The following is a 23,374-nucleotide window of genomic DNA, read 5'->3' as shown; positions in this document are numbered from 1 at the left end:
TCTGCATATCTAGTATAATGTTTCAACATATCCATGGTTTGCAGAAATGTACATTGCAAACATTTATTCTGGCAATTGGCTTGGACTCTACTTATTCACAACCCTCAAGTATACATTCATATGAAGTATGCATTGTTGGAAATGAAAGGGAATAAATGTAATATAATTTTATTCTAAAAAGCTGTTAGTGATGTTTTGTTACCGTACTTTAGTGTGGTAAATTATGAGATACTTCTTCTTTGTAGTGCACAGACTGTAAAAGATTATGACGCATACTTAATAATGATTATAGCAACAGGCAGAAAAAAAAATTAGTACTATTCTCAAGGGACCCACAAGTACCTGAAATAGCTTAACCTTTTTCCGAAGAAAAATTCTAAGCGCTGGCCTCGGTGTAGAGCAAAACTGAGAGACAGGTTGTGTTAACAATGGGCACAGTGTACCTTCAGAGAATGTTAACTGTGTCCTGAGCGAACAGGTGTCACTTCAGCAAGATCTTGCTCCTTCTCACTCTGTATGAAAGTGTAATCTTTCTATACCTTATTTATCATAACTATGTATGTCAAACATGACTATAATCTGGTCCTATTATAATGTGATGCGGGCCACCTTCCTCCTCCATATTCTCCCTCTCTCTCCCCCTCCTCTCCTCTCTGTGTCTGTTCACATGTCGCCTCTTTCTCTCTCATGCGCATATTATTCATGTTTACAGCTCTTAATTCACTTCCTGCTATGACATCATTACCCAGAGTGCATCATTAAGGGTAGAGCGTGTGCATATTCAATCTGTTCCAATATTAAAATACGAATTAAATCATAAATCTACACAGAGCCTGTGTGCGTGTGACGTTAAAATATTAAACTGCATGCTCAGGAAGCACTTAACAACTGTGAGCTGCAGGATGAAGGTATAATTAGAAAAACCTCTCTTGCAGCAGTAGCTGGAAGGTTAGAGAAACAAGCTGGCGACTAAAAAGGTCACCAATCTGGATCCCCACAGCAGCTGGAACACCTCCTCCTGGTGCTCTTTGTCTCAACAAAAACTGTTGAGATGTCGCACAGCGACGGCGTAAGTCCCTGGCATGAGTGTACATGAAGGACGATGATATTGGGAGACCACGTCTCCTTTCGCAACTACTAACATGGACAATTAAAGCTTAAAATGGAGCTTACAGCAGAATGCCTTATACTTGCAAAAAACATCAGCCTCTGAACTGCTGAGAAGGTAGTTGATTTTCCCCGTGTGGACAATTTGTAATGCATTATTAAATCATTCATCTATACTGATGGCTTCTCTCTGTGACTAGTAAGTGTTCTCCCAAGATATCTGCTATAAAAGCACTTCAGAGCTGCCGGGACGTATTATAGATCATCCTCGGATCGGCTTGGATGATTTTTTATTTTTAATTCTTTGGTCTGAGAGGGTGTCAGTCTGTGACTTGACAGTGACATAGTCAGAAAATAAATGGTAAAAGCCAGGCCTGCCTCTAAGGACTTCTAGCACTTTTAAACTTCTTAAACTGGAAATACAGTAACGTGTGTAGATTGTTGGACAATTCTTAACTAAAAACTTCTAAAAACATTTTGGTTGAGTTGTGTACTTATGTTATTCCAAATCTTTCCCACAATGTTCAAACCAAAGAAATCCACAAGGTTACTCGTGGTAACGGTGTGTTTCATTTGGTTGCCTGTCACTACTTCTGAGATAGGGAAGTTGGCAAACGAGACTCAACTTAATACACTTAACATTTCAACAATACGTGACATATTATGCCCAGATTACATGTAGATGAGCTGACTTTCGTATCAAGAGGTGTCATGGCACCTGGGAGGGACGGCTGCCAAGACCATTCGAGACCACTTCCAACTGGGTAATGGTGCTCCAGATCATTCTGTAGCCCTCTTTGAGTCAACAGAACTGGATGTTGTTAACAAGATGTGGGGATTGTTTGCAGCTGTTGTGTGTCAACTGAATCTTTTCCTCACACTAACCAAACAAATCCTGAAGTACAATGTTGTCACAAAAATTGAAGGTTAATAAATGGAAACATACTAATTTAACATATCAATGGTTTGCAGAAGAGTACAGTGTCAATATCTATTCTGGCTACTGGTTTGATTGTCGATTTTAGTCTACATACAGCGTTTTTGCAACATATTTAACTGTTAAGTCCAAAACACAATGACAAAGAAAAAACTGTGTGAGATGTTCTGTTGTTCCCATCTTGAAAGTAAATTGGTGTTCTTCTCTGGAGAATCAAAGGAAACGACTTACTCTAGTGATATTTCCCTCTTGCGCAACACTGATGAATAAAGCACAGTAGATCCCAATGCGGTACAGCTCCTTTTGGGAGAAAATGTTTTATAATGCTCAAAAACCTAGCATGGCATTAGCAGTCTGTCAGCAATCAGCCAACAACAACAGCTGTTCCCAAAAACTTCCAGGAGGTCACATTACAACTACCATTCTCTGAAAATCAGATCTTACCAGGTAAATATATGGACGTTCTATGTTCAAGTACTGTACAAGTAGGTAAAGTGGAAAATAAATACAGAGATGGAGATTGAGTATGTTACCATTTATGTGTGTGTGTGTGTGTCTATGTGTGCGTGCAGAAGACAGAATATCAAGTGGAGAGTTGCCAGAGGGAGCAAGAGAACATAATTGATTAAATACACTAGACCAAAAGAGCATCTCTCCCTCTCTCCATCTCTCTGTCTACCATCCTCCCATCCATCCTTTGAGCCTCTCCTCCTCCACGGAAATACAAACCTGCTATTCCACCGGCGGTACTGGAATTAGAGAGAGGGAGGGGGAGGAAATAAAGAAGCAAGGGGTGGAGGGAGGGTGGAAGGAGGCAAAGATCGATGGAGGTACGGGCAGACATGGAGGGAGGCAGGGAGGGGGTGAGGAAGACACACAGAGTCTGACAGAGGTACACCGGTTCGTTTGTTAACTTGTTAATTATTCATTTTAGCATTTAAGCAGAGTGTAATCACGAAATACAAAAGCCGTATTACAAGCAAGAAGATTTTAGTAATTTATGAATAAAACATAAACAACATCTAAATCAAAAAAGGTCATTTTCTGCCATGTTGAACACATTCCAGGAAACATTAGATTGTAATCAAATGAAGGGCTGCTCACTTCTCAGAGCTTCATTTTGGAAATTAATGTGATTGTGTTTACAGAATACAAAAATAATAGAAACATCAGAAGAGGAATGTGCTTTCAACACATAGGTATATAGTATATATAGTTACATTTAGATTCATAACTTTTGAATCTTTGGACAATTTTTTTTTTTCAACATGCTATAGATCAAGTTTTGACACTATGTCACATCTCAGCCAAGTGTACACCCACTGTGAAGTCACCCATTCATTTGTATACTATCATTTTGAAGCCTCGAGCCATCTTGTTTTTTGGGGGTCAGAAGTGACCATATTTGGAAGAGAGGGTGGACGTAGGGGAGATACACATTGTTACACCTCAATCTTGATTGGATCTGACTGAGAACTTGTGGTAGCAACTTGTCAATTACAAGGTAGCCACGGCCTAAATCATACCATGCTTTAACGTCTGTGTTACTCTTAATGGGACTACAATTTTTAAAATGAACATCACGCTGCATTGAAGAAGACTTAAAACTAACAATTGAGACCATAAACTCGTTAGGAAACTCCTTACTGAGATAATAAATCAAGTGAGAAGCACGGTCATTTTTTCACAAGCTTTACATACGATCAGACTTGTTTTTGAGACCAGTGGAACAATCCGCTTACTCTAATGAAGAACAGCGTGAACCAGTTTAGACAAGTTACCTGATGTTTTTTTCTGTTATGTAAGAAACTCCCACAATTCATTTTTCCTTAGCACTATGCTGTTGACTCCAATTAAAAATGTATTCCTTTCATCGTAACATTTTTCTTTATCGACTCTGCGAGATGCAATCAGTCATCAAGGCCTAATGTTGCATTGCTCATGCTGGATATTCTGTTATTTAAACTTTAATTGGATAGTATGGGTGCTTTTCATTATACGTTTCTCCTCACTTCTCTCACTTGCGTTTCTTCCTCATGTTTCAACTCCTCTCTGTGAAGATGCACGAAAGAGAAGCAAGGAGGCGCCAGGAGACACCTGTGTTTCCTGTGATGTCTGACTTGAGAGAATGGTGAAGTGTTCTACCTGCTGTGTAATGGATGGCTCTTCCACACGCACATGCAGCATCCTTTCAGTAGTAACATGAGTTAGAGAGCTACACGAGCCAACAGCAACTTTTCTGTGTGCATGCGCGTCTGTGTGTCTGCTTGTGTGTGCATGTGTGTGGCTATTCATAAGACAGTGGGGGAATGCTACTTAATCAGCCAATCTGTCTTAATAGCCTCCTCTAATTAAGACAGGAGGGAACTGCCACACACATACACCTGCAAACACATGCGAGCATCCAGAGAGAGAGAGAGAGAGAGAGAGAGAGAGAAAATACTCTATCACACACAGAGAATACAACACATACACACACACACACACACACACACACACACACACACACACACACACACACACACTGCAGGAGTGTCGGGCTGAATGTAGTCTAGGTGGAGCCATCATCAATCAGTATACAGAGACAGAGAAGTCCTCCCTGTGTGTGTGTCTGTATGTGTGTGTGTGCTGTTTAGATACATTGTGTATGTATGTGTCTGAGCGTGTTGTTTATATGTGTGCGTATGTGTTCGAGCTTGCAGGAGCGTGCCTGCTGTGTCACTCTCCATCAATCTCAAGTGGGCAGAGAGTAATCAGTGTTCACAACAGGACTCTGCTCCGGCTCTCCCTGCCCTCCCTCTTTCTCATCTAAATTTTTCTCCTCCTCCTCCTTTGCTCAAATCCTCATAGAGCAGCAAGGTGGTTTTAAAAACTGACTTGTTGACACAGACAGCTGAGAGCTGAAGCAAAACATAAGGGGGTGGCTGTGGACCATATTGGGGAAGAAAAAACTCTGACGTTCATAATTTATAAATTGAGCAAGTACTGTTGGCATTACCGGTGAGAACATTAAAATGACAAAAATCACTCGCACACTTCTGTGGCTGGCTTTCATGGCCTGCGTTAGACCTAGGGATGTCAGTTTCGGTTAATTTTGCTTTTGATAAGCCGACACGCATTAATGGGTAACTGGGTTAATTCTTGAGAACAAAAAACAAAACACGAAATGACATGAAATACAAGAGGCACTTTCTTTTTAACCTGGAGTTCAATTGAATAGATGAGCCCCCAGCGAGGCTATGATTGAGGAGCACTTGTCTCGGATAACTGGACTTATTTCCGCACTTGGCTTTTGTCACTTTGCCAGCCTGGAGAAAGGACACACACTGGATTTCATCTCCCAGTCAGCACTGATGAAGTTACAGGAAGTTAACTTTCCTTTGTGAAAGCCGTCCAGCAGTTACTTATCAAGGCTAACTTTAGCCTGTCTGCCCTGGCTAGCTTGACTCTTAACTCATCGTTCTTCTTCTCAAAGCACTTTTCTGTATGTTCAGTCAGCAATGTAATCTTTGGCTGCGAGCCAACCTCAGACGTGGCAGCAGGGTAGTTGTTCTTGATGTGATACAGCAAAATTCTCGTATGACTAAACTAAAGAGTGGGATCACACATTTTAACTTGCATTTTGACTTTGTTGCCTTTCTGGAGGAAATGTTCCCACACAGAGCTTCTTTTGGCTCGCATCACTTTTTCCCTCAGACTAAGCCATTAGCAGACAGTGTGTCTGTATGCAGATTAATTTACAGACCGACATAACTGTTGACATCCCTAGTTAGATCCCGTAGCTCCAAAGAAGAGAATATTTAATGCAATAGCATAAAGTGATAGATGACAATTTGCTGCCAATTTTGTGGCTCTTTGGTCTATGCTTCGGTTTTTCTACGCCATCAAACATTTTTTGGATGAACTGGAGTGCCATCAGAAAACCAGGCCTTATCTCCCAACATCACTGTCTAATCTCACTAATGCCCTTGTAGCTCAATGGGAGCAAATCCCTGCAACCAGATCCATTAAGCTTGCGGTAAACCTGCAACCAGAAGAGTGTTATGGCAGCTTATTAACGATCATGATTTTGGTGATTTGAAGATTCTGCCGTCCACATAGTTTTGGCCATGTGTTCTATTTTCAAAGCACATCTGAATTAAATCAACAAATGACTTAGGACTGCTTAAAAATTATGACGATGGCTCAAATCACTGACTGTGATGCTCTAAAAAAAACATATAATGAGCATAATGATGCAAATTCATCTCTGACAGAACTACTTTTAAGAGTTGACAACGATTTAATTGCTAAATAAATAAAACCTAAACGGAACAGTATGGCTTTACAGGCAGAAACAGCTGAGTTTTGTTTATTATAGAGGGAAGTACCCTGTGTAAAACATTGTATACCATCTGTTGGGTAATTTATGCTTGTGATGGCAGAGCAAGCAGGTTACAAATCCAGCTAGCTACTTCGACTTCTTGATGTGGGGGAAAACACAGCCCCAGCCAAACACTCGTATGTATTAAATCTAAGAACAAATACTGGCTTTGATTTGTTACACTACAGAGCGCTAAAGCAGACTGAATATGATATTTTGAAATGTTATCGTACTGAAGATCTACTTGTCTGGAGGACCAATACCGGCCCATATAAGAACTTTGGCCCTCAATAACTCTGAATAAAATGTGAGTGTTTTAAACACATTTTGCATTGGTTAACTTATCAATAGGGAATAGTTTTTGTGTCTTTTCTGTTCCTTTTGTGACAAAAGAACTGGTGGCTAAAGCTCGTGAATACCCCATAACAAAGTTAACAACTACAGTATCACCCCCCCTTCCCCTCTCCTGACTCTCATCTTTCATGTCTTCCTCCTCGCCTCTCTTCCTCTCTCTCTCTCCAGGGTTTACTCTCTGTCACTCTGTCTTTTCACTCCTTCCTTTCAGCTCAGTCTGTACCCAGAAGCCACTGCAATTCTGGGCGGCTCCTTTCTCAAAATCTTTTCCTGTGTGTGTGTGTGTGTGTGTGTGTGTGTGTGTGTGTGTGTGTGTGTGTGTATAGCCTGCGGGACAGCACAGTAATCAGAGCAGAGACAGAGAACAGGAGAGAAAGCGGGAGAGAAGGGGGACAGAGACAAGGAGAGGGTGCTGGTGTTATTATTATTACATTACATTATAATATAATTTCAGCACCCTAGCTACTGACTATTCAACACACCACACTTTCCTAGCACATACACATGCAATGAAACACCCAGAAACACATGCAACCAAGCAAATACATAAATACATGCACAGACACACAGGGACTGGGTTTAAAGCAGGGAATTACAATGACAGTGTGTTTATGATGGTAGAATTGATTTGCTGTGGCCTGGCCCGACTACATATCGTGCTTCAGTGGTGCTCAACCTCTGGCATGGCTTAGCACCACCTGGAAAGGTTATTCACTGTGGGAATGGTAAATATCAAATTTCACTGCCCAGCAACAGTGACCTGAAAAAACAGTGTTGCCGTAGTGATGGCATGCGTTCGCTGTCATTAATGTCAGTACTTACATTACTTACAAATAAACTATGATAACTATTAAAATATGCCTTTCTGCAGCTCCATTCAGTGCAGATACAATTATCATTGTTACAGACCTTAAAACAAGATAATAAAAAATCAGCAAGTATCCACCAGAACAACGGCTGTGTTTTTACCCATATATATGTGTTTTTGATTCTCTGTAAGCCACAGGCAATTGTTTGGATGACAGTTGAAAAATACAAAGATCAAATGTGTACGAGATAATCGAAGCTCTGTCACGGTGCTCTGTGAAATTAAGTGCAAAAGTTGAAGATGCCTCAAAGCCCCGGAGCAGAAGTGACCTATTTAAGGATTTTTATCCCCAGTGAATGTGTATAACGTGACTTTGTTTGCATAAACACTATAATCAAATTATCATACACTAATCTAATTATAAACCTTACTTTGATTCTAAGAGTAATTTGATTAAGATGTTTACTTGCATGGCAGAAGAGGATTTATCTTAATATACCCATCTTAATGCAATCTTGCGTAGTGCGCGTTGATTGAATTCATTGTCATGTGGCTTCTCCCTTAAAGGCAACCAATCAGGCAGAAATCTTCCCGGTGCCTTTTTCAGCACCTTCGATGTAGCAATCCTGCAGTTAGTCCAGATTTGAGACATTAATGCCAGCTGTGAAAATTGACAATGTCACAAACCGGGCATGCTGCAGGGTTCGGAAGAACTCAGATGGCCGAGCTTAGTCAGCGTATAATGTTTACATCTATGAGCAATCTTTCGATAATGCTGCTAATTTCACACGTTTTAATACTGCAGTGAACACTCTATATGACCGAAGTAAAAGAAACGGTGGATTAAGTTGTCCACGTGGCTTTAATGTAACTGCAGATTTCAAGTTTAGGTGTATGTACAGGTAGGAACTGTCAGATAAAGTTTCTTTGTGCTTGTCTGTCTCGGTCTGTCCTTCTCTGCCTTTCTCGGTCCCTCTCAGTGCCTCTGTCTCTTTCTTTCTACAACCTCTTTCCTCACCCATGAGTCCCCCTGATGGCTTTCTCTTCCTGTGTCTCTCCCCTTCATTCCCTTTATTCCTCTTTCCACCTCTCTTCCCCTGTCAACTCTCATCTCGCCTCTCCTCGTTCCTAATTCTGCACCTCTGCTTTCGTCTCCTCCCTACCTTCTTACCTCTCATCTCCACTTCTTCTCTCCTGGCTCCCCATGTCACCCCAATTGCCCTTTCTGCTCCTCTTGTCTACCCATTCCTCTCTTGTCTGCTGTCTCTTTGCCTCTCCTGTCTTCTTCTGCGTGACCTCACACTGCATCCCTAAAACACCATGACACCTCTCTTGCTGTCCTCTCATTTTGCCTCCCATCGCTTCTCTCCTCTATGTCGGCTCCCACAAACAAGAGGGTGGGGTCCCAAAAGATTTGAGTAATTTGTTCCAAAGGCTATCGAAGGTGTGGGTTAATATTGGGGTAAATTTGCTTAGACATGCCTAGACAATAGCCGTGTAGACTTAAATTATGCTTAAGGCCACCAGAAATTGGATTTAAAAATTGATGCCCCCAGAGAAGCAGTGTGAAGGTCACTTGTATAACCTTTAAACCCCCAGTGTTGCAAAAACACAGGCACAGGAAAATAGTCTGCATTGTGAACTTGTTTACAAGCTCTCTATGAGAGTCATTTGGCCTATGAATGTGACTGGTAATGGATTCTCCGGGGTCCTCTCTCACTCTGAAATAAGTGGTTGATGTAATTTGCAGCAGTTCATTTTGGGAAGAAGAAACAGCGACAAAAATGCTCCTTTTCTGTGTGTTTGGGGTGTTTTCTTACTCTAATCTAGAGACGATCAACACCTTTTCTGATGCAACAACGCCACTTCACATTGAAATTAGAGCCACGTTTAAAAATGTTTATTGAACTAAATAAATCCAGAAAATGGGAGAAAAGAAACAACATCAAACCACTGAAGCTGTTCATAGTTTTTATGTTTTATAACCGAGTCTGACAACAAACATCCTAAAATATTCCTCAGGCTTTCCCAAAGACTAAAAGGCAGTATTTTACTGCCATCTTTGGTTGGAAGTTTCAAGTCTGTTTCACTTCTTGGTGTTGTTACAAGTGCAAAAGAGTACACTCATACACCCAGCAGTATGTACTGACACACACTGGAGTTCATGTCTACATCACTATAACAAAGCGAGATGTTTAATGGTTTTCAAGGGCAATTAAGAGTATACAGTACAATGCAGCATATTTGAGTGTTTGAGCGACACACTGTATGTTCCAGCTGTTCTAATGGTGTAAAATTATGGTACTTACAAACGCTGACAGATGTCAAAGCCTTTAGCAGGAGTTAACTGGTATATTGCCATCAGTTCCTGGTCCTGTAGGCAGCTGTCACGTAGGAAACTAACTTTTTGGTAATTACATTTGCAAGCTTCTGAGCCAAATACTAAATGCTATAGTTCCTCAAATCACTGTGTTAGCCTTAGTATATAACCTCATCTGTCTACTAAAGAATGTGATCATGAACATAAACATGACTTGTATTATTTGCATGATTAGATCCAGTTCAATACGTCATGACCAGTGATGAAACTGGTAGACACTTACAGGTACGCAGTGGCATTTTCTTCTAAACTATGTTGTACATTCCGTTTTTTGTTGTGTACCATCAGGCCTTAATAGTAAATACATTCATTCATCCGTTAAAAAATGTGAAACCAGCATTGTTTACGTCCATGTTTACTAGCTTGCAGTTCCTGCATTTTGCTGGCACACGGCTACTTTTCTTGGCGCATTACCACGCCTGTCAGTCAGTGGAATAGTGTGAAACCATTGGCACGAATGTGTATTCCATACTCATCAAAACATAGTTCTACTAGTAGTAAAGAACTCCACAAGGTCCTTTTTAATCTTGCACAGAAAGGCTCTGACTGCTAGGGTGTTTCTCAAACATGAGTGACAGGCTTTACTAACAGAAAATTGGGATGTGAACTTGAATCAGAAGTCTAGATCCAGGCAGGCCTGTTAGTGTGTATTTATAAGCTTGTGTTTAGCCTGTATCTTTAGATACATATTTGAGATAATCAGATATGTGTGTTTGTTTGTGTTTGTGAGAAAGAAACAGAAATGGGGTGTGTGCTTGTGTTTCAAGGTCAACTCTCTATTTCCTATTCGGGATGGTGCTGCTATCCCAGCATCCTCTCTGCCAGCAGCATTGATTAGCACTCGGCAAGCATAACATCATGCACACACACACACACACACACACACAAACACACACACTTAAACTCTTTGCCTCTTACACGCAGCCCTTTTTCCATCTCTCAAAACTAATTTTACAAGCTAGAAAATGCTTCGATGTTCAGAAATCACAAACATGTGATGTCTTATGATATTTGTATAGAGTGAGAACAGACACAGACAGAACAGTACAAAGCTGAGCAAAGCAAAAACACAGACCAATTTCAACACTGCACAGAGTGAGTAAATTTTGATTGATGATGTTGGAGAAATTGGGTTTGTATCTCTGGGACTAACCGGGACTCCTTTCCAATTGTACAGTACTTAGCTGTTTCTCTCGATAAAATCAAACAAAATCAGCAGGTTGGCCATGCCTGTCACAGTGGAGCTGGTAGACCAGGTAGCAGGTCGAAGCTATTTCTTTTAAAATGCAGTAAAAATGATCAATAAAAGAGAGAATTGTAAAAATCAACAAAACAAACAAATGCATTTCCAGGAACATCCTGATGAAAGTGTATACAAAGATTACAAACCAATAACAGAAATAAAGGTATAACTTCTACCACCCATCCATGAAAACCCTGATAATAGGAGGGTCTGACAAGAAGTCTAATCAAGCAAAATAAGTGAAAACACCTCTGAAAGGTGGGTTGTCGGTGTTTAGGGCCTTAATATGTTCTAACAGACTTACAAATGCTACTTCAACTCTTTGTTTTTTGTATATATTCAACAAAAATGTGCTCTATGCTTTATTATGTTGATTAAAACCTCCTCCGCTCCCATAAGTGCCTGGTGTGATTCTTAAGATGCCCTCTTTGATTCACTCTTGTTCGAAGCATTATATTAAGTTTATTGTTATGAGTTATATTTAAGTATGTTTCTTCAACCACACAGCTCTCTCATTTTGGTTTACATTTAACTTTAACTTCGATCACTGATCGTGTCTGCATGTGTTTGTGCGTAGCAAATTAATACTATCTTCACTCACCTGCACCCATGTGGTCTAGTGGGTGTCAAATACATTATGTAGTATTGAGATGCTCAGATCTGCCTCCAGGAGTTTCTTTACATTCCTCTCTTGCATTGCAACTCAATATTGTTGAGTGCATGCTGTTTCGTGTGTTGGTGTACAGTACTAGCAGTGATGATGATGCTTCGGTGGTTATCATAGGATTCACTATGTTGTTGAAGTGGGGTAAGAGGGTTTAGTGTGGGAGGAAGGATTTCATCTTGCCAAACTATCATTGAAACAGATGCTGTTTTGAGCCCTTGGCACATGGTGTTAGCTGCTGAAACACCAAGGTTACTGAGATGGCTCAGGACACTTAAAGCTTCAACTGTAAGTAATATGTATATGGTTACATGTAGTTGGCTTAGCTCTTTTCACATATTGCATCTGAATTGCAGATTGAGTCTTCTACAGATTGTGCAATTTATGTATGTATCTGTGCCGCACTGTGGCGTCTGGCTAGAATTAACTGTCTGCTAAACCAACTCTAAAATAAATCGTAAAAAAAAGAAACATGTCACTACAGTGATATGACTCCAGGCACTTGGCGACATGGCTCCGACTCTGGCTCAAACCTGACAAAATTAATTTTTACTGCCTCTATAAAACAAATCCTTGACAAGCGAGAGACTGGTAGATGACAGACTTGGAATAGCCCAGTCGGCCAACACCATGAATGTGGTGATGGGCTATCAAGCAGGGCAGGTGCTTCTAAAAGCACTAAACAGTGTGCTGTATTCTTGACTAATGTAGGGAGCGCAAGAAATATGCAGAGATATAGACAGAGATACAGAGATACAGATAGATAGATAGATAGATAGATAGATAGATAGATAGATAGATATTGAAAGAGAGAAAGAGAGGGATCATCTTGTTTAAAATGCTCTACTTGGTTTCAAGGGCAACTGATTCTGAAACAACAAAATATAAAACTTGTGTGTATTTGTGTGTGTGTGTGTGTGTGTGTGTGTGCACGTGTGTACTGGTGTGTGTAGTGTTAGGCTAGGATTACAGGCACTTAGCTCACAGCGATATACTACTCTCATAGGCGCAAGCACACCTCCCTGCATACTGATTAGAAACAAGTGTCTGTGTGAGGAGAATCTCTGTGAGGGGGAATGTGTGTCTTTAAAGAGGTGTCGGTGTGTGTGTGTGTGTGTGTGTGTGTGTGTGTGTGTGTGTGTGTGTGTGTGTGTGTGTGTGTGTGTGCGCGCGCGCACGCGTGTTGGCCTCTGTGTGAACATGGATGCTGGCGACATCAGTGTGTGTTGGTGTGTGTGTGAGACTGCTGTTGTCAGCCCGGCAGCGACTGATAAACACAAAACAAATTCTCCCACACGTTCACATATTAGCAAATCGGCCATTAGCTTTCTCTGCTAATTGCCATTGGAAATTAGCATTTTAGCTATTAGCTTCATTCACAAATTGCCAATGGAAATTAGTACATTAGCACTTAGTGTCGCGAGGCAATTGCTAAGGAATCAGGCAGCCCGGCCTAGTTTCAGAGAGACTATCCTGCAACAAAGGGGTCAGTGGTTTCAATCCTTCAACAGCCAGGGCCAGCATACTGTTTTTCAACGGTAAAAGATCTCATTTGCACTTTTTCACATAGACTGTTGTGCTGTTTAGAAATCATGTTATGGGTCTTGGGACTTCTCAGGGACACTCTCATTTGCCAAGTCATCCTCAAATGCATCCCTAAGTTGGCAGGTAATCTTCTGAATATTCATCTGTCCTCCATTTATTCTGTTTTGAAATTGTGCTTTGTTTGTTACATAAAAAAATGACTGTACAATCATCATGAATCACTGGCCATGACCAAAACTGGCAATAAAGTGTGTTATTGTGTTAAAATGCAACAACAGTAACATTAATGCTGATCTTCATGATTGACAGAACAGACAGACAGAGACGGAAACAGATTTCAGATGGAAACAGATATATGAATGTAGAAATTACATCTCAGTCAGTCAGTCCAGAGCAGACGTGTGACTACGGGCCACTAAGCTAATAGGTCAACCGGAGAAGTGACAGTGGTGCAAGAAGTACTCAGATCTTTTCCTACATTCAACATTGTACTTAAGCAAGCGTTGAAACTCACTTCTCACTATGCGTATATGTTTCTACGTGGTAGTTTAACCGTTTTATAAACATACGTTAGGTTTTCTATGTAAAATTAAATCTGTTTAATTAGTTCTATGATTTGCACTCACCTGTTTCTTCGGTTTTTGCTGTCTGCCAGTTTTGTTCTTTGGATTACAGCTTACTTTATTAAAGCTTGCTTCTGTACTTTTCTTTACCTGCCTGCCTTGGTGTTTTTGCATTTGGGTCTTCTCTTGCCAAACTTAGCAAAGTCCAGTACATGAGTAAATATACCGTCCACCACTGAGAAGAGATGGCATGTTGCTGGCATCACTGCTGAACAAGCCGCAAAGAGAACAACAGTCTGGCGTTTTTATTTAGTCTCCTGTTTTGTATACAGCACTTTGCCAGGGCTTTCAGTGTGCACGTGCTACCTCAAATAAGCCTTGGGAACACACCAAATGAAAAGACGACTGACAACAGATTCTGCCAACAGAAACTGCTGGGTCTGATTCACTGTCTGTTAAGTGCTAGCAGCGCTAATGGCAATCACATTGGTTCTGTCCTTTGGTCCTCTAACAGGGTAGGACAATCACGAACAGATTACACAGAAATCTCTTATTGCTGATGTGTCGAAAAATTGTTGTTACAAGTGTTTAGTATTCTGCCTGCCCAGTTGTTTTAATGTCATCTCAATGTGTCACTTCCCACTATTATTATCATCATTCTGATAAGACGGATAAATAAAGGTTGTTTACAGAGAAGGGGGATGGCAACAGTATTGTTTACAGAATGACTTTCTGTCAATATCAAGCTTCAGGAGTTTTCATGAGGACAAAGAGGACAAAAATCAACTGATGCCACTGTATACACTAAAGGAAAAAGAATAGACATCACATGGTTGCACACGAGAGCTACACACATGCACACCGAATTCTGTAACAAGCATAGATTCTTAAACAGAAAGGCACATTGGACTCCAATCTTTGCACTGAACCTAAGTACAAAATCAATTTAATTTCAAACCAATTTCAGCTCCTTCTAGAGCAGTAAAGGGGTAAACACAGACCATTTCATCCACTGTATTGGAGACAGTCCCAGGTGCTTTAACATGGGAAAAGGGCTTCAATGATGAGGGCTTAGTGAGGGGTTTGGAAGAATGTATACAAGGTTTACTTTCACATCCCCATAGGATTCATGTTTAAGTTCAAACATTATACATTATGTTCTGCAATTATACCATTCAACCTAAATTCAGAGGCACTATAATGTATTGAGTCGTGAGGGCTTTGTTGTTACAGTGTAAACTAACATCACTGTTATTTCTGGATATGAAGCATGTTTTCTAATGGTAGGTATTCAACTGAAAAAAAGGCATTGTGTTGCCATGAGGGGATGTACCTGGACAGCACACAATGCTTGGGTACACCCTGGCATTTAAACAATTGCTAAATTGGTACTGCGGGTCTAGTTCATGCCAGGAAAACATTCTCCAGACGATCACAACACCACCACAGGCATAAAAGAATCCATCGAATCAGGCTGTTTGTACCACAATCTGACCCCGTCATCGAGACGCCTCAAAAGAAACGAGGGAACATTTATCCACTCCTTAGAAGCTCAGTTTTGCTGATAATATTAAGAGTTGTTTCATCTTCATGTCTGACAGGAGTGGAAGCATGGATTGATTTTTGCAATGTTGCACATCAACTGCAACGCTTGAAGAGTTGTGCTTTCTGCAATGTCCCTCTGAGCATTGCATCACCTTAAACAAGTCTTTTCATGACTTTTTTGACACCTCTGATGAACAAGACACTTCTACCCACAGGGGCACTTTGTTTCCTTCCCAGGTAGGAAGTCATTAAAGTCACTTGCTTAAATCAGGTGTCTTGCGCATTCTAAAATGTACTCTTATAATTATGTACGCCTCAGAACGAGCTGTTTGTGAACAAAGGGTGCTTACTAAATGGATAATAAGGTCAATGCAAAAAGTTTGCTAATGTGAAAATGTCAGGCACTGTCATTTTTTAAATGTGAAATGTTACTTTCCCACTGGAATACTATGTTTTCCCCAAAATCCCACAAATGTATTTATTTATACATTTATGACACAGTGTAGTGCTCCAGTTCATAAATTGTTAGCTAAAAGAAACCTCTTACTTTATTTAAGGTCAGTTTAGCATCTTCAGCTACTCCTAACATCAGGGCATGTTGATAAATATTGTACATTTTGCTCCCAGCTGTTCCTCTGAATGTCACTGCTCTCCTCTCAGTACAAAACTATAACCATTTTATTAGCATGGCCGCTGGAAAAAAAACACGGTAAAAGAAACATCAACACACTGACCTCAGAAAGCTGTATGAGACTCTAGAGATAATTCGGCAGGTAAATATCTACGCAGCACTACATTACACGAGCCGAGACACCGGTCAGACTGAATCACACGCTACCAGTCACCACCATATAATCCCCCAAAGGCCAACAATCTAACTCTGAGCCATAAATATTGGTCATAAATACTCCTAAGAAGGTGATTTTTCACAGCTGTAATGTTTTGTATTCGTCCCCAGTTCAAAATGAAAGCTTGGCACAAATTTCCTGAATTGCCTGCTCATAGACAATATCTGGATTAACCGAGCGCATAAGTGTGTCTTTAGGCAGAACCTATCACTGGTGTTTATGAACGATCAACTTACTTGGTTCCTTTTTGCATGTATGTTGGCTTTTACTATTTTGTTGTTTGATTGTTTTGCTTTTTCTTTTTTTTTTTTTACAAATGTGCAAAGTATTGAAGGTGTAAGGGAAATTCTACTTGTTGAAATTTGAGGGTTGATAATTCTCTGAAGAATTACAGACTTTACTTTTCCGAGCATGGTGTTTTCTGCAAACTTTAAGAGTTTCTTGACTTATATACCATCAGGTAAACAACAGAAAAGCAGGAACATGACACGGCTCATTCAGTCAGTCACACATTAGAGTATTGATCCTGTCTTTATCAGTACAATAGCCCCGTAATGTTACCTAAGAGGGTGACTGTCAGCTAACTCTATTCTAACTTCCTGACAACTGACAACAAGAATCACACAGGCTTCACCACGTCTATGGATTGGTTTCCAAATTTAAAATGTTCCAGCCTATTGATGTCCACAAAGGTCAAATAAAAACAGTAAACATGAATAAATCAAGTACAAAAATTGGCTATTAACCTTTATCATATCCATCTCATCAGTCTGTCGTGATACATGCTGTTTAGCCTTTATTTAAAGTTTGTCTAGATCATGTAAAGAATGATAACATCTGGATTTTTATAGTTTTTTCAAGCTTTGGTCTACTGTGGCACGTCGGGAATAATTATCATGCAGCCACAAAGAGAACGTAGGTAAGTGCAGATGTAATGTGAGCAGCTGAGCATGATAAGTTGAGTAGCAGCAATCAACTTTTGTGTCTCTGGCATTCTGTGCTTCTTTTAACATGATTGCACGTACACACAGACACACATAAACACACGCACATTAATGAGGAGGATGGTGTGCAGCTGTATAGACACTCTAACACTTTCCTAAAAGCAGTTACCTGGCCATTACCTCCGAATCAATTACACACGCACACACAAACTAATATCCCTGACCATGATTAGATTCAGATTGGTTACTGCAACCGCAATGTTTGATCAATATCCTAATTTACCTACGATCAATACGCACCCAGAGCAAAAAATACTGTTATGAGTGACCATCTGAAAACACAAGGAAATAATTTAAAAAACATGCATCTAACTAACGAGCACAAATTAATTTGTCTGTAATATATGAGGCACGCATGAACACACACATTTCAAGATTTGATTTATTTTTTTCCCATGGAGAAATTGCTAAGCTTCAATAACAACAGATAAAAACTGTACTTTATATCTGTAATAACGTTTTCATTTTATTACCTGTTCTTACTTGAGTTCTAACTTCTTTTTATCACCTGTTCTAACTTTTTATTACTGTGCTCCGAGGGTGGTTAAATTGTTCCATAAACTCAGCAGTTATGTGACTACACCATCTTTGCAGAAATGTCAGGTCAGAAAGGTCAACTGAATCCTTCCCTTTTTTTTCCCAAAGTATGGATTAGGGCCACAGTCAGGTATGTCACAGCCACCCAAAGTACAGTTTAGTCTGACTACCACATTATTTCCTGGTGTAGACACTGGGTTCTATGATGCTCTAAATCTGTTTGGATATGTCATCTTTAACCTCTACCTGCATTTGTGCCATGAAATAATGGATATTCACACACTCCCACCAGGTCTAAACCTTAATATCCAACCCTGAATTTAACTATATGACAATTAAATATTTTTCATTTTCACCATCCGGCTAATTGTACATCTCTTACCTCTGAAAACAGAATCTGTACCCTTCTGCAATGTAACACTGAACCGTGACTCATTCCTACACTTCCAATCAGAGATAAATAAAATAAAATAATATATCTGGCACAGATGAACGGCCAGTTCAGCCATATTCACGTTACCAAATTTGATCGTGACATACACACTTGAATGTATGAATAAACGAATGAAGAAAGCGACTCACCAAATGGTTGGTGGTTCAGATCCCTCCACTTCCAGGTAGTCATACTTCTCCTCTGTCTGGAAGTCTGTAAAGATGACAGAGATGGTGTCTCCAGGTTCGGCCAATAGGATCCAAGTACAGTCGGCCTGGTTACCATAGTTGCCGGGGTAACCGGGACTGGTCACCACCCCACTGCCGCCCCTCACAGTGCCCCCACATGTGTCCTCAGCTGTCAATCAAATCAGAGTGACAAATAGAAAACCTGGGTTAGGGAGAGGAGGAGGGACCGAGGGGCGGACTTTGTTTGTTAAATTAAATTTCTTGCTTTTTGGATAAATGATTTTGATTTTTTTTCCACAGCTATATGAGATAGGGTGGGTCAATTATCAAATTTGTCAATTCTTGCCAAATTATCAGATCTAATTCTCAATAGACCTAGAATGATTGTTCGTCAAACAATTCAGGTAGATTATAGGTCAGCCAGCCCAACTCCCCACCTCTCTCCCTTAATGAGGTGATTTTTAGTTACCTTAATTTTAGTGTATTACAGATAAACTCTTTGCTCTCAACTCCTAATGTTATTCTGTGACTTGAATGTTAGAAATGGATGACTTTCTCATGACACATAAACTGTCAAGTCATATTAGCAAACCATATTAGGAAAATATGGAGCTCTTACATCACACGTATTATGTAGATCTGAAAAATAGCATAAACGTGGTCATATATCAGTTCTCTGCAATTAGGCCAGTAGATTTTGGAGAATGACGCTGCTTTTTTCTTTTAGCCAGTTAGAATCAGGGGTGGGGTTTAGGGGTCAGGCTGCAGTTCCTGTCACACTCAGAGCTGCTGTCCTCTCCTCCAATAGCAAGGTAAGTTTTCCTTTTTCTCCAATCACAGAGCTCCGCTCTCGTCTCCTCCAATCGCCACCAAGGAACTTTTGATTTAACTGTTTCCCAATTGGTTGATTTAGTATTGACTTATGCTCAATTGGTTTCAAAACATGTGGACCAGATGTGATGATAAATTTGCCTAATTTTCTCTCATTCTTGATCACATCTGATTGATAGTATTCTTCATAATTGATAGTAGTGCTGATTACTGTATAACAGATAAAGACACATGGATTGCGCTGTGCACACGGCATAAATTATACACATATAATTTATACAGATACACTCACGGAGAAAAAACATACTACATTGGACCTTGCTGTGTCACTGGGACATTGGTTGTATGGCAGGTTGTTTGAGAGGACTGAGCTCAATTCACTTTTTCAAAATACTGTGAGAATGGGTGCCCAATCTTTAAGAAACAGGATGCCTGTCTAAACATTTTGAAATGCATTTATCAAAAGCAAATTGAGCCCAGCCACGTATCCACTGCCCCAGTGATGAAAGATACAATGTTGAACCTTTTTTTCTGAGAGCGTACAAGTCCAACTGTAAACATGGTATAAATTATACCTGTATAATTTATAGTTATACATAAAAGAGGAAGTACTGTATGTTACACACTCTTGCAGCAGACATGTTTTTTCCTACACACCAGTGAGTGCAATCCGGGACGACACGTGATTTATATTACTCTCCAACACGTCACATGTTGATATCATCAGCATTCGGAGAAGACAGAGACACACAAGATGTGTGTTGTCCGTAAACTGCACTCACTGATAAGCTGGAAAAAACACATCTTCTACAAGAGTGTAGACAGGCGCTGTCAGGTATACATGCACATCCTTGGGGCTCACCCAGGTGGTGCTGCCTTGGGGGATGCATGTACAGATGACAGAGATAAGGTAGGGACCAAGCCAGACTCCACCCACAGGAGGGGTAAAGAGAGTAACTGTGGTCCAAGACTAACATTGAGCAACAGACGATAACCAATAGAAATGAATAGAAACAGTAGGAAAAGATATTAGAAATCGGACGGAACAAAGTGCACTGAGTAGAGACAGGAAATACACAGAGGATAACGGGGGGAACATAAATAGATAGGCACAAACAGAGACAAACAGAAGAACTAGAGTGAAACTAAAAATATAGAAAGTGGATTGAAATAGAGGGTTGGCACAAACCGTATCAGATAGGAAACGAGAAACAGGATGAAACAAAATAAGTGATTTGAAATGAATTTAAGATAGACTGAACCTTTATCAATAGACCAGACCACTGAATTGGGAACAATACACACTTTTCAATTGTTTTCGTCTTATTAGGAATGATAGCATCAAAATGTGTTGACACAAGCTGGTGACAAGACGTGCATTTTCCCCAACTACAGGTGCTGATGTATTGGAAAGGAAGTACAGGAAGGCATTATTTATTCATTAACAATTCATTCATTCAAACAGATTTGTATAGGCTGCTGAGTCAGTCAGACAGACAGATAGAGACAGACAGACAGGCAGGCAGGCAGGGCATGCACTGACAGACAGACAGACCATTCATTTATCCAGATAGACATTCCACCCACAGCTCGACAGTTGAGGAGATTTGTGTAAATGACCCAACACCCTGAACGAAGACCTGCTGGGACCCCATCACATCTGCAGGAGAGCAATGATGCACTCGTGTGTGTGTGTGTGTGTGTGTGTGTGTGTGTGTGTGTGTGTGTGTGTGTGTGTGTGTGTGTGTGTGTGTGTGTGATGAGGGTCTGCACTGTGTCTGCACCGTGGGGTGGAAGAGAGTGCTGCTTGCAGGATGACAGCTGTCACAGGTTTATCACGACGACAGGACGTCCGCAAGCTCTGGTGGACACGCACCCGCAAGCACAAACACACACACACACACACACACACACACACACACACACACACACAGACCTCTTCCAGCCCTCCAGCTTATTGATGTGCCAGTGACACTTGACAGACAGGTAGAAAGGCCTCAAGGTGCACTGATGTGTGGCTCTTATTAAAGAAGAGGAAGTGAAAAAAAAAAAAAAAAAAAAGATTACTAAACAAGAGAGCAGCGCTCTTATGTGCTGTGGACCTTCAGTGAATTTGACATTATGATGCTGTAGCATTAAGGGCCATCAGCCACGATGTGCTCTGACTTGTTGTTGCTCAAAATCCATTACTGTGACCTATAGCGTGGAAAAAAATATGTATCATTACCTTCAAGATATGCTGACTTGAATACTGATGTAGATCTAGAAGAAATCTGAAAGCCACTTAAGGAGTCCACGTGATAATTTTAGATGACACATGATGCAATTAGGATCCTCAGTAATTCTGCTGTGTGTCATTCAGTGACGGCAGGGCTGTGCAGAGACCGCTTCAGGAGCAGCTGCTCTAATAAAAAGCGACATTCGTTGCGTGTTCGCGGGTAGGAGGGTGAAAAGTCCACATACCTATAGCCAACACTGATTACCTTCTGGTAAATCTGCGTGCGTCACACATGACATGGAACCTGTCAGTTTTCCATGTTGCACCTGCTAATTATGGCTAACCACTCACTCCTGCTCTATCAATCATGATGGGACATCTGTGTGACAGTGTTAGATATTACTGTGTCTATCTCACATCATATTCTGGTCCCACCATCTCCCTTTTTTATAGTAGCTGCAGTATAAAATGAAATGAATGTGCCACTATTACTACTAAAGCAGGTCAAACTGAACTATGTTTCATTTTTCTGTGATGATTCAAACATGCTGTATCTCGCTTTTAGGCATAGTGCACTGAATAAATGATCTTCTCATTTTCAAGTACTACGCCATCTGAACTGAGTTAAAGAGCAGAATTTCATTATGTACCAGTCTGATCAGCATATAGAAGAAATCTTTAAAGCCATTGAGCATTTAAATTAATTTGTTGCTGATAACTAAGGTGCACTTAGATCAGTGCAACTGCTTCCATTACATGAATGTTTGAATGAGACAAAAATTTATATAATGGGTAATAAAATCATTACAAGACGACAAGAGATATTCGCTGAAAAACCTTGTTGAGTCAAGGCTGGACCTATTTCAATGTGCATTGGCTTAATTCAAGATGCCATAGCATAGGACAGGTCTATCCCAAGACTTCTCAGTTAGAGCAGATAATTAAAATTTCAAAACATTTTTATTTTGGTTCCTCTTGGTTACAAACCTTATTATTAATATATTTCCTGTACACGTAGCTACTAATTTGTAACATCAGCATTCATTTTTGAAACTCAAAGTGGTCTGCACTTCACTGTGGAAATGTTCTCAGAGTTAGAAACTGGTATTGAGCCCATGATGTAAATGATTTCCTGGAATGTAAGATGTTAGTACTGTGGATCCCACTGTGAATCAACACCCAACACTACAGTGACAAATACCGTGTCACTGTGCTTTGACTTGAATCAGTGGCTCTGTAAAAAGAGGCAAAAATACCAAGAAAAGAGTCTAAATTCATGGTTTCATTATGATCATTAATGTTTTGTTTGTCATTTCTGACCAGGGTCTTGGAAAAACACCTAAAAAGATGAACACCATCTCCAAATATTCTTTGTCTGAGATGCATGCAGAAGATTTAGAAATCAAGAAGATAGAGGGGAAAGAATCTTCCAGATCAGGGCTTCTACGCTGATTTTCTCATGTGTGCCAACAGGAGTAAATCTACAGGTAAGTGAGGGCTTTGCTATCTAGCTGCACTGTTCTGCTGCGATCTGTTCTCTGCTTTTATTTCAGACGGCAACCTGGGGAGGCTGAACTCGTGCTTATGCCCCAGTGCACTGACCCACAGGAGGAGGGAAAGTGTGTGTGGAGGAGGAAGTTATATGTTAGTTTCAGTGTGACTCTGTGTTTGTGTGTGAGGGGAAGAGAGAGCGAAAGAGAGAGGCAGTGCTGGCCATGTTGCCTTCATTTCTTATCACATCAGTGAGCTGGTGTTGCCCTTTTTTTTTTTTTTTTGCCTTTCCATCCCCCGTTCTCTTTCTAGCTG

General features: G+C 40.4%; 1 protein-coding gene across 1 annotated transcript in view; it reads right to left on the bottom strand.

Annotated features, from left to right (window-relative positions):
- Positions 1-23,374, bottom strand: part of LOC140993902 (CUB and sushi domain-containing protein 3-like) — a 348,249-nt gene that overhangs the window by 149,923 nt on the left and 174,952 nt on the right. Inside the window, exon 5 of the mRNA XM_073463463.1 lies at positions 18,481-18,688. Coding sequence (XP_073319564.1) covers positions 18,481-18,688 — 208 coding nt within the window. The remainder of the gene's footprint in view (positions 1-18,480; positions 18,689-23,374) is intronic.

The sequence above is a fragment of the Pagrus major genome, chromosome 3, assembly GCF_040436345.1.
Source record: "Pagrus major chromosome 3, Pma_NU_1.0".
Lineage (NCBI taxonomy): Eukaryota > Metazoa > Chordata > Actinopteri > Spariformes > Sparidae > Pagrus > Pagrus major.
This window is presented reverse-complemented; position numbering and strand designations above follow the sequence as displayed.